This window comes from Lutra lutra, chromosome 4 (assembly GCF_902655055.1).
Source record: "Lutra lutra chromosome 4, mLutLut1.2, whole genome shotgun sequence".
Classification (NCBI taxonomy): Eukaryota; Metazoa; Chordata; class Mammalia; order Carnivora; family Mustelidae; genus Lutra; species Lutra lutra.
The window spans coordinates 145,354,591-145,373,441 of NC_062281.1; the positions used below are offsets into that span (position 1 = coordinate 145,354,591).

The following is an 18,851-nucleotide window of genomic DNA, read 5'->3' on the forward strand; positions in this document are numbered from 1 at the left end:
TTCTACTTTCGAAATTTTGTAAAATACCAAATATCTCATATACCTGAATAGAGTACTATGTATTCCAAAACTAAATATATACACTTTTTTGGATCATGTGCCAGTTTTATTTGTTCATACCTCTATTCTCTTCTTGCTTCATTGAGAATTCACATTAAATTTATTTCAAGTGGATGTCTAAAAGATACAAGTTATTTTTCAAGTGATTTAATTAATCTCAAGAAATGTTATATGATAAGCTAACGTAGATATAATAGCAAAATTAAGTGAGCCTTTTTTTTTTAAACTTTTTTTAAAGATTTTATTTGTTTATTTGACAGACAGAAATTACAAGCAGGCAGAGAGGCAGGCAGAGAGAGAGTAGGAAGCAGGCTCCCCGCTGAGCAGAAAGCCTGACGTGGGGCCAAATCCCATGACCCGAGCCGAGCCGAAGGCAGAGGCTTTAACCCACTGAGCCACCCAGGCGCCCAAGTGAGCCCTTTTTTGATAGATTAAATTACGTATTTAATATTTACTACTCCGTAATATTTGTAAATTGTCCATCTCTTCTATTTTTTCTTGTTCTTGTCACTTGTTTGAAAGTCAATATTCAGGGAAAAAAAGTAAATAGTTATTTATGAACAGACATTTTCTAATATGTATAAAATTTTTAAAATTTTCTATAATATAAACTTTACAATACAATCCTCTTTTTCTTTTTTCTTCTCTCTTTCTCTTTTTGCTTTATGCTCAAATTCTCTAGTATTTTAAATAACGTAATTTCTTTTTCTCAGGGATCAAGAAAGTACTTTTGATGCTGCATTTATTACTGGGAAAACTAGTTTTAATTTATATTGACCTTTTTTTCTCCTTTGAGCATTTAGCCTGCATTCAATAAAATGTTGATGACTGCTCTTTAGAAGACAGCTGTACGAAATAAAGTATTATAAATATTCAGCTTTCCTTTCTAAGCATTGTCACCAACAGCTGGGCATCCAGTTTAGCAGAACAGATTTTGCACAGAGAGAGCTTGGCATGTTCCTGAATCAGTTTAGTGAGGGAAACAAAAAATAGTTTCTTATGGATTGGGGACTTATAAAGACATAGAGCATCTGTTCCTCAGTTAAGTCATAGTCTGGTAGCACTGAATCATGTTTAAAGCTAGAATAACACGCAAAACTTTTCACCTTGTTCATACCTTTATTTTAATACCTAGTACATTATTTCTGCAAATAATATACTTTCAACATCTCCATTAAGTTGTATAAATTATTTTGTCTTTATGCTTAATTTTTCAATAGTGTTATTTTAAAACACAAATATATTCATTTTTACTAAGATTATTTCATAATATGACTTTAATGCTTGAATTGTACAATAGTGAATGTATATGAAACCGTATATAAAAATCCATTTGAATATTTAATTATTCCATTTTGAAATATGCTATTAAAGAATCCAGTTTCATCGTCATGAAAATTGCTTTCTTCATATGGTATTCTGCTTTCATTGGCAAAAGTAACTCAGAATCTTTGTTTATATTTATTACTCTCAAATATTTGGCTACTTAAACCATATAAACCTAAGATTTCTTTAAATATTTTGTTGGCAGTGTTAAGAGATCACTGAAATTGGACCATCTGTTAGAAGCAAATGTAAGTATTTACCTGTGAATTTGTAATTGCATAAGAAGAATGTATTTTTAATTTACGGGAAATTTAATTTATGGGAAATTTACCTTAATAAATAGAAAAATTTTCAAAAAACACTGTGACATTATTGTGATTAGTACACCATTTTCTATATAAAATATTATTTATAAATCTAATATATGGAAATTCCTGGCCAGATTAAGGTTTTCACTTAAGAGGCAAATTATTTAGAAACCTTAATAAAATAATTCAGTAGAAATGAATTTACTATTTGTGGAAAAAATATTCTACCACTTAAATGCACAAGAAACAATATGGAACAACGGCAGTGCTTTAATCTGTATTCTATAATCTGCTAAATTGAAATAAAAACATTAACAGCACTTTTATATCAAAAATGTAATTACCTCCCTAAGCTATTCTGACATAATTAAACAATAAAATACTAACAGTGTAATAAATTTCACCATGGTTGTCACAATAAAAATAAAAATGTACTGTTGCTATTACTTTTTGTAAATCTAGTCATAGTACATTCCCAGTGCCAACATATCATGACATATGTTGGTTTATTATCTTTTCGTACCAATTGTGGAGCTAGATACAAATACTAATATTGAGCTACTTAATCTTAAATGCAAGTAAATTGATGAGAAAGTAAATTAAAACAAATAGCTAGTCAATAAATGGCACTCCTACAAAATCCCATATGAGAATGCCATTTCAAGAAATGGATGTTATATGGAATTTCTCTTTGGACAACTCACTGATATTTAACAATTTACCATTTTTAAAACTTCCAAGATGCTTTTCTAAAAAAATTTAAACAAAAGTGGGAAAATAATGCAATGCCACTAAAAAAATCATTAGCAGTGTAATTAGCAATTTAGAGTACCATTATCCAACTTGTTCTACACAGAATGCAGCTGTGACTGTAATTCTGCATCTGTTTCTTTGGTCAAAATGGTATTTTGGTAGATGAGTAGTCCAGCTTAAAATGAAATATTGTTCTTTCCTGCCCTCAAACTGTTCTTTGGGAGATGGTAACATTATTTGAATAGCAGAGACTGGCCATTTAGGAATTCATCCTCTTCTTGAAGTACAATTGTCATCATGGCAGGCTTTCAATACATTTTTACTTCGGATTAGGATATGTCAAGGTAGCCAGTGCCACAGCTAATATCCTGTAATAGAAAAATACATTGTTATGTTTGGCCCAATTCTGTACCTTTAAACCAAGGAGACTTAGCTTGACTTAGCTTGCTATCACATGGCCATTCCCTGCTAATATCAGGTTCCTAGCATCTAGCCTGGGCCTTTCTTCAACATTTCTCTTCTATATTCTGACCTATTTCTGGTAATTTCTGCCTTTGTATTCTTGCCTCATTGTTTGTTGGCAGCTCTATATTCACATCTTAGAGCTGGGAGCTTTTGTTCTGGTGCTTAGTCTAGGATTCTCTCCTTCACTACACTTATGCTTCCATCTACTCCAGTAACAGCTTAGCCCAAGCAAAGGAAAATCAGACATTCATGATATACCTATAATTCCAAGAGTACCTAATTGCTGTAAAACTGCAGAGGAACTAGTAGTAACTCTAAGGTCATTTTGCCTTACCAGTATGATACTGAAGGAAGAAGACTGATATCCACAGAAAGGAGATGGCCCTTATATACCAGTTGGTTAAAGTGGAACCTATTCATTCTCATCTGCTGCTCTTTCCTCTCAGAGATGTTCTAAACTCCCAAATCCTGGTGTTCCCAAAGCATCTACAGACCTTTATAGAGATAAATGCTCCATGATGTTAGGGAAAGTCTGCAAAAGTCATTTTCTTTAGGAGTCTCCTAATGGAGAAAACAGCTATGATGTTGTGACCTTCCTTTAATATCTGGAATATATACTACAAGTACCATCATTTGCTGAGCCATCCCACATTGTTGGGGGGTGGTGAGGAGTTAAAGAATGTTCCAGTTTTTCATCACCTACAATATTTTAGCTGCTCAAGTCATTGTCATCCAAATACTGTTTCTAGAAGAATTTTTAGAAATGAAGATGAATTATTTATTACAAACTGCTGCCAGTGGCAATTCAGATGAATTTATAGGGATAGCTAGCTACCTAATCATGTACATAATCTTGTTCAGGCCACTTCAGAGAAGGAATGGAAGAAGCAGATGCTACAGGTAGGAAGGGAAGGACCATTCTTCCTACCAAGGCCAACTCAGTAGTCTTGCTGCTAGAAGGAATAGCAGTGCGAATTGGGGAAGGTGGGGGAGGTTGCTAATTTAGGCATGGATGCCCAGGCTAGATTACTCCCTTACTATTGGTAGGACACTTCTGACTATTCCTAGGGCCTAAACTTGTCTTATCTCTCTGGGACAAGACTTCTCCCACCTCCTGAAATTAGAACTTTGAGTTTCAGGACATTGGGAAATTTTATAGCACTCATTCTGCAGTCCTACTTACTGATTTGGTGCAAATCTACTTTCCTCTCTCCTTCCTTCCCTCTCCTTCCCTTCCCTCCCCTTTTATTACAGAAATTTTCAAACATAAAATAGAATAATACAATGAACTTCTGTGTTCAACAATTATTAACATTTTGTTAATTTTGCTTCGTATGTATATATGTATATGTACATATGTGTATGTATCTGTGTATTTTTTTTCCTGGCATGTTTTGCAGGACCCAGACATGTCATTTCATCAGAAAATTCTTCAGTATGTATTTCTAACAGATAATGACTTTTTTCATAACCACAGTGGCATTATCATCCTTATAAAATTATTACTAATTCCATAATAATATCTTCTACACAGTCCATATTCACATTTCTATGGTTGTTTCAAAATATCCTTTTATAGTTGGCTTATTAAAATCAGGATTAAAACAAGGCTTATACATTATAATACTTTTTATATATATCCTAAGTCTTTTTTTTTTTTTTTGACAGACAGAGATCACAAGTAGGCAGAGAGGCAGGCAGAGAGAAAGAGAGAGGCGGAAGCAGGCTCCCTGCGGAGCAGAGAGCCTGATCTGGGACTCGATCCCAGGACCCTGAGATCGTGACCTGAGTCGAAGGCAGAGGCTTAACCCACTGAGCCACCCAGGCGCCCTATCCTAAGTCTTTTTAAATCTAGTTAAGTTTCACCCTTTTTTTTGTAATTTATTTTTTGAGAAAACTGAGGTATTTGTTTTGTAAGCGAATTTCATATTCAGGAGCTAATTGATTTGTTTCTTGTGGTGTCCTTCAAATGATTTCTCTGTTCTTCAGATTTGCTATGAAACTGGTAAAGTTAGAGGCTTGATTAGATTCTCATTCAAATTTTTGATAAGCATACCTCATAGATAGTGTGTATAGTTCCTATCGCATCCCCTCAAGAGCACAAAATGATCTGATTTTTGGTTCAGGTATTAATCACCTTGATTCACCCATAATAAAATTCCCATTAATCTTTCTTCAGTGGTTTTTTTTCATTGATGATTATTTCCTAGATCCTTTATTTCACTATAGTTACAAAATAGTGCTTTTTAAAATTTTTTATTATTAAGAATTTCAAACAGAGACAAAGGTAATGCACTACCTGTTAATTACCAAGCTTTAATAATTCTTAAAACAAGCCTACTTATTTCACTTATATTCCCTTATATACTTTAGTACCCCATACTAGATTATTTTGAAACAAATCTGAAATATCATCCATAAATACTTCAATGATTATTTTTAAAAGAGAAAACTTTTTTTTTAAAGATTTTATTTATTTATTTGACAGAGACACAGCAAGAGAGGAAACATAAGCAGGAGGAGTGAGAGAGGGAGAAGCAGGCTTCCATCAGAGCAGGGATCCCGACACGGGGCTCGATCCCAGTACCCTGGGATCATGCTCTGAGCCAAAGGCAGACACTTAATGACTGAGCCACCCAGGCACCCCAACGAGAAAGACTTTTTAAAAAACTATAATAGTATTATCGTATTTCTCAGAATTGATAATTCCTTTGTCTTTGTTCAAATGGACAGTCTTTGTTCATATCTACTAATTATCTCATGTACTTTCTAATAGTTCTCTTTTTTTTAATTTCAGGAATTTTTATTGATATATAATTCATATAACATTCATCATTTTAAAGTATACACCAGTAGTTTATAGTATACTCACTATGTTGAACAGCCATCACCACTATCTGATTCCAGAACATTTTTATCACCCCCTCTCGCCAAAAATCCTGTATCTCTTAGAGTTTATTTTTTTTTAAGGCTTTATTTATTTATTTGACAGAGAGAGACAGGGCAAGAGAGGGAACATGAACGGTAGGAGTGGGAGTAGGAGAGGGAGAAGCAAGCTTCCCACTGAGCAGGGAGCCGGATGTGGGTCTCAATCCCAGGGACCTGGGATCACAACTGGAACCAAAGGCAAAATGACTGAACTACCCAGGCACCCCTCTCTTAGCAGTTAAGTGGTGCTAACTTCTCCTCTTCTCATCCCCTGGCAACTAATTTACTTGCTGTCTCTATGGATTTGCTCATCCTGGACATTTCATGTAAATGGAGTCATACAATATTGTGGCCTTCTGTGACTGACTGCTTTCATAACATTTTCACGTTTCATCATGTTGTTGTATGTAACAGTACTTCACTCCTTTTAATAGCTGAATCATATTTTAGTTTTCTTTAGATATTTAGAGGTGGAATTGCTGACTTACATGAGAATTCCATCCTTCTTGAAAAACTGTCAAACTCTTTTCTACAGCAGCTGCACCATTTTACATTCCCACCACCAGTGAATGAGGAGGGTTCCAGTTTCTCCAGATCCTCCTTGCTATTATCTGACTCATTGATTCTAGCCATCCTAGTAGGTATGAAACAGTATCTCATTGCGGTTTTAAGCATTTTTTAATGATACTGAGCATTTTTTTACACGCTTATTGGCCATCTATATATTTTCTTTGGAGAAATATCTACTCAAATTAGATACCCTTTTTAAAATAGGATTTTGTGCTTTTACTTTTGTGTATTCTGAATACTGTCACCTAATCATGGATTCTCTGGGTTGTCTTTTTACTTTCTTGGTAGCATCCCTTCAATGCACAAAAGTTTTAAATTTTGATGAAGTCCAGTTTACTTCTTCTTTGGTTGCATGTACTTCTGGTGTCATATCTAAGAAACTATTACCTAATTGAGTTAATTTGGCACATGATGTGAGAGTAGGGGCATGTATATTCAGTTGTCCTAGCAGTATTTGTTGAAAAGATTTTCTTTCTGCCATTGAATGGTATTGATACCCTTGTTGAAAATCAATGAGCTATAAATGTAAGGATTTATTTCTGGACTCTCAAGTTACTCCATTCATCCCTACTGTCTTTATGTCACTACCACACTTTCTTTTTTTTTTTTTTTTTTTTTTTTTTTTTTTTTTTTTTAAAGATTTTATTTATTTGAGAGAGAGAGAGAGACAGTGAGAGAGAGCATGAGAGGGGAGGAGACTACCACACTTTCTTAATTAAGTTTTCAAAATAAAGTTATAATTACTGTAAATTTGAAATCAGAAAACATGAACCCTCTTTTTGTTGTTCCTTTTCAAAATTGCTTCTGCTATTTTGCATCTGTTGCAATTTCACAGGAATTTTAAGATCACCTTGTCCATTTCTGAAAAACAGCCATTTGGAATTTTGAAAGGAATTACAGATCAATTTTGGGAATTTGCCATCTTAACATTAATAATTCACCCAACAACAGCAGAACATATACTTTTTGCATGTATTCTCTCAAAACAGCATCCCTATCCAGGCCACTTTCAAAAGCTTTAGATTGTGGAAGTAGAGTTGCAGATAAAGTGTTCAAGTTCTAGGGAGATTTTCCATGAAAGCCATTGTTTGAATAGCAGTGTTGGGAGTTCCTTTGCCTCACTCCTTCCCCTCACCAAGAGGGAAAAGGAGGTGATGCTGTGGATCCTGGCCCAAGAAATTGGCAGGACCAGCTGCCTATACTGACCCTATCTATCCTGCTTTTTCTACTATTTTCTTCGTGTTCCTTGAACTTTTCTGATCTCAAATCACTTACCCACCATGGCTACATTCTGTGCCTCTGGAAGGAGGGCAGGTAGATGAATCTCATCCTTCTCCTGAAAGCTGGCTTTCTCTGTGGAGTTGGGGCCTGCTGGGCTTTCAGTAATATGAGGCCATCATCTGGCCGATGCGCTGATAGAAGTGGCACTTCTTGGACTAGAGCAGTATGCATCCCTTGGCTTGATGGTCTAGACATCCAGTTGTAGCACCAGTCTCATTTGCATCTTTGCTTCTGCATGTTCTCTTTCGGCCACCTCTCACTTCCCAATATTGAATACCTCACCAGGTCTGGGGACACAGAGAGATTCTAGGCCCTTGGAAGACATCTTAAAGGTGAACTCCACTGCCTTGCCCTCCTTCCTTCAAGCTCTGGAAGCCCTCCATGTCACATAGGCATTAATATTCTAGTGATATGCTAGATTGAGTGAGGAAACTAAAATTCAGAGTAAGTGGTATACCCACAATAGCACAGCTAAGACACAGCTAAACTATTATATGAGCCCAGGCTGCCTTCCATATAACATAGCTGCTTTTCCTTTAGTGTACCTAAAGTGTTTTTCCTTTAGTCCTTTATGAATCTTCATTCTATTTGGCAAAATCTAATTTCTAAAACTTTGGTTCATATTATCTTTATGGTTGACTAAATTTATTAAATTTTTTTTAAAGATTTATTTATTTACTTGGTGGGGGCAAATGGAGAGGGAGAGAGAATCCCAGGAAGACTCTCCACTGAGCAAGGAGCCCAGCGTGGGTCTTGATCCCATGACTCTGGGATTATAACCTGAGCTGAAATCAAGAGTTAGACACCTAACCAACTGAGCCATCCAGGTGCCCCTGAAATGTTTCGAAATATTGGATTGATTCAGTAAGAACAAAGTTTTTAAAATATCCATATGGAAAAAAATAACCTCCATCTTTATCTCACTTGATACACAAAAGTTAATTCAAGAAGTATCATAAGCATGAAGTAAAAGTTAAAAGCATCAGGCTTCTAGAAGGAAATACAAGAAGTTATCATTGAGACCTAAATTTGACAAAATTTCATACAACAGAAAAAGTACTAACTACAGAAGATAAAGTTAATAAGGTAGACTTTATCAAAACTAAAAATTTTTGCTCTTCAAAAGCCACCATTAAGAAAATGAATAGCCAGAGCGCCTGGGTGGCTCAGTTGTTAAGCGTCTGCCTTCAGCTCAGGTCATGATCCCAGGATCCTGGGATTGAGCCCTGCATCAGGCTCCCTGCTCAGCGGGAAGCCTGCTTCTCACCTCTTCCACTCCCCCTGCTTGTGTTCCCTCTCTTGCTGTGTCTCTCTCTGTCAAATAAATAAATAAAATTTTAAAAAAAAAAGAAAGAAAAAGAAAATGAATAGTCAAACCAGGGATTAAGAAGAAAATATTTGTCATACATCTATCTGGCAAAAGACTTGTATCTATAATATATAAATTAACAATAAAAAGTACAATAAAAATGTACAAAAACTTGAACCAACATGTCAAAAAAAATTTAAATGAATATGAAAAAGTGTTATGAATATGAAAAGGCATATGAAAAAGTGTTCAACATCATTTATCATTGGAAATACAAATGAAACCCACAAATGGATACCACTCCCGCCCACTAGAAGAGCTAAATAACAAAACAGAATGGCTTTTAAAAAACAACACTAGAGGAACTTGACTGCCTCGAGTTGTAGAACTTGCAACTCTTGATCTCAAGGTCCTGAGATCGAGGCCTATGTTGGGAGTAGAGATCGCTTTAAAAAAAAAAAAAAAATGGGGCACCTGGGTGGCTCATTTGGTTAAGCATCTACCTTTGACTCAGGTCATGGTTTTGGATTGAGCCCCACTTCGGGCTCCCCATTCAGTGGCGAGTCTGCTGCTTTTCTTTCTCTCTCTGCCCCTCCCACCACCAACTCATGTTCTTCCTCTCAAATAAATAAATAAATAAAAATCTTTTAAACAAACAAACAAACATGAGAATGACTAAAACAGTGCTAAAGACTGATAAGGATGTCGAGCAGCTGGAACTCTCTTTTACTGATGGGAATTTAAAATGACACATGCTTTGGAGAACTCCAGCTTTTATTTAGGTTTTTGTTTTTTTTTTTTTTATTTTTTTTTTTTAAAGATTTATTTATTTATTTATTTATTTGACAGACAGAGATCACAAGCAGGCAGAGAGGCAGGCAGAGAGAGAGGAAGAAGCAGGCCCCCCATGGAGCCTAGAGCCCAATGTGGGGCTCGATCCCAGGACCCCGGGATCATGACCTGAGGCAGAGGCTTTAACCCACTGAGCCACCCAGGTGCCCAAGATTTTTTTTTTTTTTTAAAGACTTACTTATTCTAGAGAGAGAAAGCATGCATGTGAGTGGGGGGGAAAGGGAGGGAGAGAATCTCAAGCTGACTTCTAGTTGAGTGCATGGAGCCCTACCTGGGCTGGATCTCATGACCCATGAGATCATGACCTGAGCTGAAATTACCAGGCTTAACTGACTGAGCCACCCAGGGAACCCGACATATACAAGAATGTTTTTAGCAACTTAATTCATTATTTCCCAAACTGGAAATAATCCAAATGTCTCCTAATCAGAAAGTGGAAAAACAAATTCTGATATATTTATACAAAGGAGCACTATTCAGCAATAAAAAGGAACACACTACTACCACATGCAATAATGCAGATGATCTCAAAAACAAACCCAAACCAAAAGTTACATTCTTAATTTATATGAAGTCCCAAGAATAGGTAGAGGTATCAATGATTATAGGAATTAGAAAGCAGTTGCCTATGGACTAGAAAGTGGAAACTGAGTAGAAGGGTGTACAAGAAAACCTGAAATGGTTGAAATGTTCTATATCTTGTGTGGTAGTTGCATCAGAGTATACAGTTGTCAGATCTCCTCAAGCTGACCATTTTAATGTATGTAAATTATACTTTAGTAAACAGACAAAAATATATTTGAGATGGAATTTATATTCTGAGAAACATGAGGATATATGAAGGAATGATGGGAAACAGCCATGAAAATATTTCATTAAAATCTCAGAAGTTACATACAGGACAGTTGCAGGATAGTGTTATCTTTAATATTCATATTTTAGGTGCACCTGTGTGGCACAGTTAGTTAAGTGTCCAACTCTTGGTTTCAGCTCAGATCATGCTCTCAGGGTTGTGGGATTGAGGCTTGCATTGGGCTCTGTGCTCAGTGTGCCGTCTACTTAAAAATTCTCTCTCTCTCTCTCTGCTTTTCCTCCCCCTGCCAAAAAATAAATAAATACATCTTTTTAAAAATATTTTAATATTTTTAAATTGTGGAACAATAATGAATATAAATAGAAACACCAATGTATCAACTTTGTAAGGCAATGTTTCTTTTATTTTTCTATTAAAATTTTTTTATCAAAGTAAAATTTATATATTATAAAATCCACAGATCTTGAGTGTACAATCCAATGAGTTTTAACAAGTGTATACCCCTGTGTATCAAACACCCATCAAGAAATAGAACATTTTGGGGCGCCTGGGTGGCTCAGTGGGTTAAAGCCTCTGCCTTCGGCTCAGGTCGTGATCTCAGGGTCCTGGGATCGAGCCCTGCATTGGGCTCTCTGCTAGGCGGGGAGCCTGCTTCCTCCTCTCTCTACCTGCATCTCTGCCTACTTGTGATCTCTGTCTGTCAAATAAATACATAAAATCTTAAAAAAAAAAAATAGAACATTTCTATCACCATAGATCTAATATTTTGGTTATATTCTTTCTCTACCATCTCTGTAAGATCACTGAGATTAGTGCAAAATGCTTTTGCGTCCATAACTATTATAACAAATAACAATGAAACCCAACATTATTAGAACTATTAAGAATGATAATCATGAAAAAAAAAAAGAAAAGAATGATAATCATGGTAGCTGATAAGAAGTTAGTTGATCTCTAGGACTGTTCTGAGAACCCTAGACCCAAACTGTGAAAGGTACCCAAGACAGCTAATATTTAGAGTATTTAAATATAAACTCCATAATAGTATTAATAATTTATAATGTCTTTGGTAAGACATTCCAGTGGCCTAATTAACCAGTGTAAGGTTATGAAAAATTATCTCCCTTTATATGCCCTAATTTTTCTTTTGTTTCTGGTTATCCAAATATCTATAGTACCTATGTTTTAAATATTTCATTGATAGCATAGGGTAGTTCTTCATAATAATAATAGCACATCCTTTCCATCATATTTCATCCCAAAAGAACCCTTAGTTAGTACTTTCTAGACTGTTTATAATAGGTAAAAATCAATGCAATAGAGACACCTTTTTGGTAGAATATGCTTTAGACGAAGTGACAAAGCAAGCTACAGTTTGTGAAAGATATTGAAGGAGAATGTCATCTATTTGAAATTATGAAGCGAACATTCTTTTCTTTTTTTAGACAGAAAAATCAATGCCCAAATTTTAGTTTTGCTAATATACAAGGTTTGACCACTTTACAAAAAGTATGGTGGTATTTGGGCTGATCATAGCATCTTTTTTAATAGTGGCATTAACTATCTCTAAGGAGTCACTGAATATTATAAGCAGTTATAAATTATTATTATAGAATTATGACTTACTGATTTCTCTTTTCCTAATTTTTTCGCATCCTTAATTCCTTTCCTTCTCTAGCCAAATCTAGTCTGCTCACTTTTTCTTCTTCTGTTTTCTAAAGGATCTGGTAGCTAGCACTCCTCATTGCAGAGTGGAAAGAATACTAGACTTCTCAATTTGTAGCTGTCTTCCCTGAAATCCCAATCTTAACTGTTCGTGGTATAGGTTAGATGGGTTCTGGGATCACTTTTAAGCATCTTCAGGGTTTTAAAGTTAGAGGACCTTGACAAAACTTTGAGGGGGAAAAAAAATCTTAGAGAAGTAAGATTATGCCTTTGCGTATATCAGTAGTCAGGTATATAAAAATGTGTTAATTACTGAAGAACATTTAGTGGGATAGTAAGGGAAGGTAGAATTTCATTTTTCCCTCTTTGTATAGTAATTGTAGACAGACATTTTTCCTCTTAACTAACACAAATGGCCTAAAAAAGAAGGCAGCAGAGAAGTCTCGGGATTTTTCCCCTCCTCTCCCCCCACTCCCCTGCCCAAGAAGTTTCAGTATTTTAAGATAAGGGGAAAACACACACACACACACACACACACACACACACACAGACTTATTTTATGAAAGCTAGAAAATGGTTTTCAAGGAGAAATGTATGATCTATAGTTGTAATGTTCAGATATTTGGCAATTGGAAAAAATAATTTTTTGGTAAAATAGGAAAACAGATTGACATAAATGTACATTAGTGTAGTGACTTCCATTTCTTGTACATACACAGTGAAATAGTTCTGGGCAATAAATTCTTGGAAAGGTAGGGTAAGATTGGATAAATGTCATAGTTTATGACTGAATACATATAAACAGGTGAAAACTCAAGATGAAGAGGTAATAATAACCATCTGATAAAGAGACTTAAAAACCTTTTCACCCTACAATAAAGATTGCTTTAGAGTTATAACTTGATATTATAGTTTGATTTTTAAAAAAGATATTGGTTACATTTGTGGCTACCGTGGATACATAAAATAAAGAATGGAAAGCCTTCTGGCTCCCCAATATGGAAAAGTATTTATCATTTAAAACCTTAACTGTAAAAAAAAAAAAAAGATGCTATAGATTCTGGAACTAATACCAAGATTATTGAAAAAGGTGACACAGCCACTATTTCTGCCAAGGTGTCTTAGAAATAAAGAATCGTTGACAATGGAGAATTATATAACTATTTCAAGTCAGCTACCAAAATAAGTTTAATTCTACAATGTTAGTAACATCATAACCTTCAGACCTTTTTTAATCCCCTAAATCCAGTTTATGCCATCTGTAGCACTTCTAGATTTCAGGTTTTTCATACCTTTCATTTTTGCTTATCTAAGCCTCATCCTTCCTCCTCACAAGAATCCTTCTGTAAAATTACTGCAGCCCACTTTGATTTTCCTTTCCTCTCCATTCTTGTAGCACCTATACTACTGTTAGGTAGTTAAGACCTCTACTACTGTTTAGACCCTTCTCTGCTGTTCATGAGGCCAGAATAATTTCTTTTTTCTTTGTACACATTAGTTAGCAAGCGCTGGGTGATTAGTAAGCATTACAGAAAAGAGTTTAAAAGGAATTCAGAAGAACAAGCAATTAATAGTGTGATAATGGATGTTTGGAGGAAGTGGATCATAAATGGGGACCTAAACCGAAGAACGATTTCATCCTGGGGAAGATAAGAAAGGGCATTCCAGCCTAGGATCACAGAATGTGATTAATCTAAGTGACTGGGATACGGGTGTCATTTCATATTGGAAGAATGAACTAATGAACAAATGAATGAATTCAGAGTGGCTTGGCCAAAGTTATTGGCCTATTCCTTTTACATCATTCATTCATTACAGATTTTTGAGTTCTAGACCACAAAGATGAAGAAATATTTATTTTTAGGAATTCAGATTTTAATGGGGCAGACAGAAATGTAAAAAATTATTAAAATAATTCATAATCTTATCGGAGACGATAGTCTCCAATGAGAGGTATGCACAAGGTGTGTAAGGAACAGAGGAGAGGATAGAAGGATATCCTATAGGATAGGCCGAATTCTCAAGGGCCTTAAATGTTAATACTCAATTGTTTGAACATTATTTTGCTTATTTTTTGTAAAGATTTTATTTATTTATTTGACAGAGAGAGATCACAAGTAGGCAGAGAGGCAGGCAGAGAGAGAGGGGGAAGCAGGATCCCTGCTGAGCAGAGAGCCCAGCGCAGGACTCAATCCCAGGACCCTGAGATCATGACCTGAGTTGAAGGCAGAGGCTTAACCCACTGAGCCACCCAGGTGCCCCAACATTATTTTGCTTATTCTTAAGACAAGTCACTATGTCAGAGCAACTTTGTGAAGGTTTAAGAAAGCACTTACCCCTCCTAGGATTTCCTTGTGGGTTTTACTACCAGTACTTCTGAGAGTTTCCCTGGCCTAGCCCCATAATTATACCTCAGGTTCAGCAGACAGCACAAGTCAGGATATAACCGGAAGAGTCAGTCATCACTAAACTGTTTGGAAATACCATCTCAGAAGGTAGTAAACCTTTAATATTAAATTTTCACAAATACCTAATTGAGATGCCCTAATCAGTGTGGAGACCTGAAATATCTACAAAACTTTAAGAATAGTGTTCATTTTGGAAATGATAATTGAGTGTATTTAAATTCCGAAAAGAAAGAGCAAGGAAAATAATGCTGGTTTGAATTTTACAAGTTTTAAAAGGCATTCTCAAAGAACTAAACATAAGTATTTTTGTCTCAAATTAATATTTATTTTCAGTCATTCGATTCTTCAAAAATCACAAGGAAGAAACGTATTACAACTTACTCTCCAACAACTGGAACTTGCCAAATGAGCCCATTTGCTTCTCCTGCAAGCTCTAAAGAACAGGAGCACAAAAATGAACCATCAAATGGTTAGTTGAACATTCTTTTCCATTTATTGTAATATTTTTCTAGTTACTGGTTAAACCAGAATTTTTATTTAATAATATATGGATCTTGCTGCAACTGTTTTTTTCTTAAGGAATTCAACATAAAGAAGTCTAGAATATATAGGTACGACTTTGGACATAAATGTAAACTTTCTAGGCACTTATTTTAAAATGCTGCTGCAGACTTTGTTCCCTTACTATCCCATCCATTAAATAGAAATTATGGTCTGACTGCCTTCAGCTACTATCAATTATAGTGGTTACAGATATACCCCTTAACAAGCTATCCATCATGTGCATAAATTAAAGGGCATATAATTCAGGTACTGCTGCACTATAGTTTAAAAGAGATACTTATAAATGTTATTTTTATTCATGTTGTCTATTTAGTTTTATCCACATTTCATTTATCTTTATATAGCTTGCTTTTATTTATTATATTTCATTCCCTTCTTTTCCTTTACTATCTTAAATGCATTTGCAAAAAAATTGTAGGGTTTTCCACTAGAGAATAACCTAATTTTAATATGAAATTATTTATTTAAAAATATTTAGTTTAATTTTGACCATGCATATTTCTGTTCTCTCATAGTTTATTGCTAAAATATTTATTTAAAAGATATGATTCTAGATTTCATAGATTTAATTTTTAATATTATAAAAGGTCATGAATCAGTGACATGTCAGGTTTCTATAATATAAAATTCTAAGTAGGCTCAAATTTAATAAAATATATTTTAGATGTGCTGTGATTAGCCTAATTCATATTTTATTGTTTAACATTTATTGAGTGCTAAGAATATACTAGAAGCTACACAGAAACAAAGAAATCTCATTTTACCTAATTTGTTGTAATGAAACCCATAATGAGATCTTAAACTTTTGATTGACTTTTATTTTAAATTTTATTTTAAATCAAGTGCTTTTTATCTTAAAGCTATTACTATTAGGTTTGCTTTCACAAAAATGTATGAAGATGTATACATTTTCTTCAAGCTCTGTTTTTAATACACTTAATATATCTTTTGTTTAAAATTAAAAATTAGTGCCTTAGAGATGGCACATCTCTATACTGAAATATGAATAGATTTTAAGTGTACGTACTCAATTTCCATATTGAAATTAAATATGGACTTAAGGGAACATTCCTTTTGCCCATAAAAAGATTGGTCACATGATCCCGGTTGACATTTAAGTGGATAATTATCACAGATTATAGTACTAAGTAAGCTCTTTTTTAAAAAGTCATATAGCAAGTGTTCCTGGGGTACTGGTAATATTCTATTTTTTAACTTAAATAGTGGTTACACTGATTCATTAAACTGTAGATATATATATGTTTCATATACTCTTCAAGACATATATATATATATATATATATATAAAAAGTCTCAACATAGAATTCTCTAGGATCTTATATCACATTATGTCATTTGTAATCATTACATTGCTTATCCTAATATGTTATACATGTTTTAGAAATAAGAAATCCTGAGTCATAAAGTAAAAGTTCCATTTAAGTTCCATGAGATCATAATTTAAGTTATGATCTCATAACTTCTATTAACAATTCTCAGTTTTTAAATATTATACAAAGCATAAGATGCCACTTAAATAAGTACTTTTATTTAAATAGCATTTTCAAGGGCATTTTAAGTGCAATTCACTTCCCATCACACTTGGGATATAATTCAAAACCTAATCATAACTTCTAAGGCCATACATCATCAAATTCCTGACCACCTCGTCTATCTCCTTTTCTGTTACCCTTCCCATGTTTACACTACTTTAACCACTCTTACTTTCTTGCTATTCATCAATCTTGTTAAACCCCTTCCTGCCACAAGGTCATTGCACTTACAGGTCTCTCAGCCTGTATTCCTTCTGGAATACTCTTCCTCTAGGTATTCATATGTATTTTCTATGTACATTTGAACTATATACTATGTGAACAGATGATTTATTATTACATTTAAATACATTTATACTTATAAAAAAAGAAAAATCTGTTCCTATTTCTTCCCTCTACTTAGACTTCTTTTGGCCCCATGTGGGCCAAAAACAGGGTGAGTGAGTTTATACTTTTGAGAGATATGTATTTAATTTAAAAAGTGAGTTTATAAAAAAAAGTGATTTATAAAAAAGTGAGTTTACACTTTTGAGAGATAAATATTTATTTACTTACCATCATATATATTTTTCATTGTTATGTATGTTCATATGTGTGTGTTATCATTATATTGCGGCCCTCCCCTGCCCCTTAGCAAATTTCTCCAAACTATTATGCTTTTCAATAAAGATGAAGGATGCATCAGACTTATTATTTAATAATTAGAGTAGAAGGATAAACAACAAATTTGCATAGTCAAAGAGAATATTTGTGAATTAGATAATAGATCTGTAGAAATCAGCCAGACTGTAGCAATGTGATAACACAGAGATAAAGAAATGGAGAACATGATATAATGGTAAAGAGAAATTATGAATAGACTAAGAAGCTCCAATATATGTCAGATAGGAGTTCCATAAGGAGAAAATAAGGAGAATGGGCTGAAGCAGTATTCTAAGATAAAAGGACTATCAATTTTTCATAATTTCAATTTCACAGTTAAGGAAAGATGAGAATTTCCAGATTGGAATAGCATACTTAGTCTGAGCAGGATGAATAAAAACAAATCCACACATAGTCATGTGGTAAAATTGCAGATTGTCAAAGACAAAGAGAAAAAGGCCACCGGAGGAAAGACATATAACCCCCAAGGAAATGACAGACTGATTGTAGACTTCTCATCTATATCAACAGACTCCAGCAGGAAGTGGAATAATACCAACTAAAAATCACAGCTAAATGTTTTTATTTAGGAATGAAGATGAAATAAAGATTTTTTTTCCAGACAAAGTCTGAGAGAATTTTTCGTTCAGAGAGACTCCCTGAAGGGACTACTAAAAAATGTACTTGTAGAATTAAACTGAGCCTCAGGTAAAGGAATGGAATGCCAAGAGCAATGGTAAGAAAATAAATTAGCAAACATGTTGGCAAATTTAATTATAAATCCAAATACAAAAATGTGACTACAAATTCTGCTGGCTATAGAAAAAAAGACAAACAATTTAAGATGGGGTTAAAAACAAATAATAGACTATAATAGCATGGAATACTGATGAGGGAGCAAAATAAGCTAAAGTGTTTTAAGATTCTTATAATTTTGGGGGAGCAGAAGAATATCTGTTAACTGACTTTATAATTGTGCATGCGTGTGTGTGTATGTGTGTTTTTTTTACTTGCCTGTAAAAATGGGGAAAATAATAGTTTCTACCTCAGGATTGTTGTGAGAATTAAATAAAGTAATATACAAAAAGCACTCATAACATGGCCTGGCATGTAGTAAGTTTTCAATACATACTCTGTTTTTATTACTATCATTATTGTTTAGGCTTAAAGATGTAGGATGATTAAATGTAAAGGGATAGGAAAAAGCAAAGCAAATATTAACTTTAAAAAATTAATAGCTGTTATAAGAATATTAATGTAGACAAAAATAGACTTGAAGACAAAAAAAGCTTTATTGAAGATATATGAATCTATTCATAGTGAGAGAAAGGAAGAGTCACTACTAAAAAAAGT

The 18,851-nt window shown here is 34.2% G+C and overlaps 1 protein-coding gene across 4 annotated transcripts in view; it reads left to right on the plus strand.

Annotated features, from left to right (window-relative positions):
• The window catches only part of ITGB3BP (integrin subunit beta 3 binding protein), a 68,719-nt gene that overhangs the window by 19,297 nt on the left and 30,571 nt on the right, over positions 1-18,851 (plus strand). For all 4 annotated transcript variants that reach the window (XM_047723841.1, XM_047723843.1, XM_047723842.1 and 1 more), the window contains exons 2-3: positions 1,592-1,634; positions 15,073-15,208. In XM_047723841.1, coding sequence (XP_047579797.1) covers positions 1,592-1,634; positions 15,073-15,208 — 179 coding nt within the window. The remainder of the gene's footprint in view (positions 1-1,591; positions 1,635-15,072; positions 15,209-18,851) is intronic.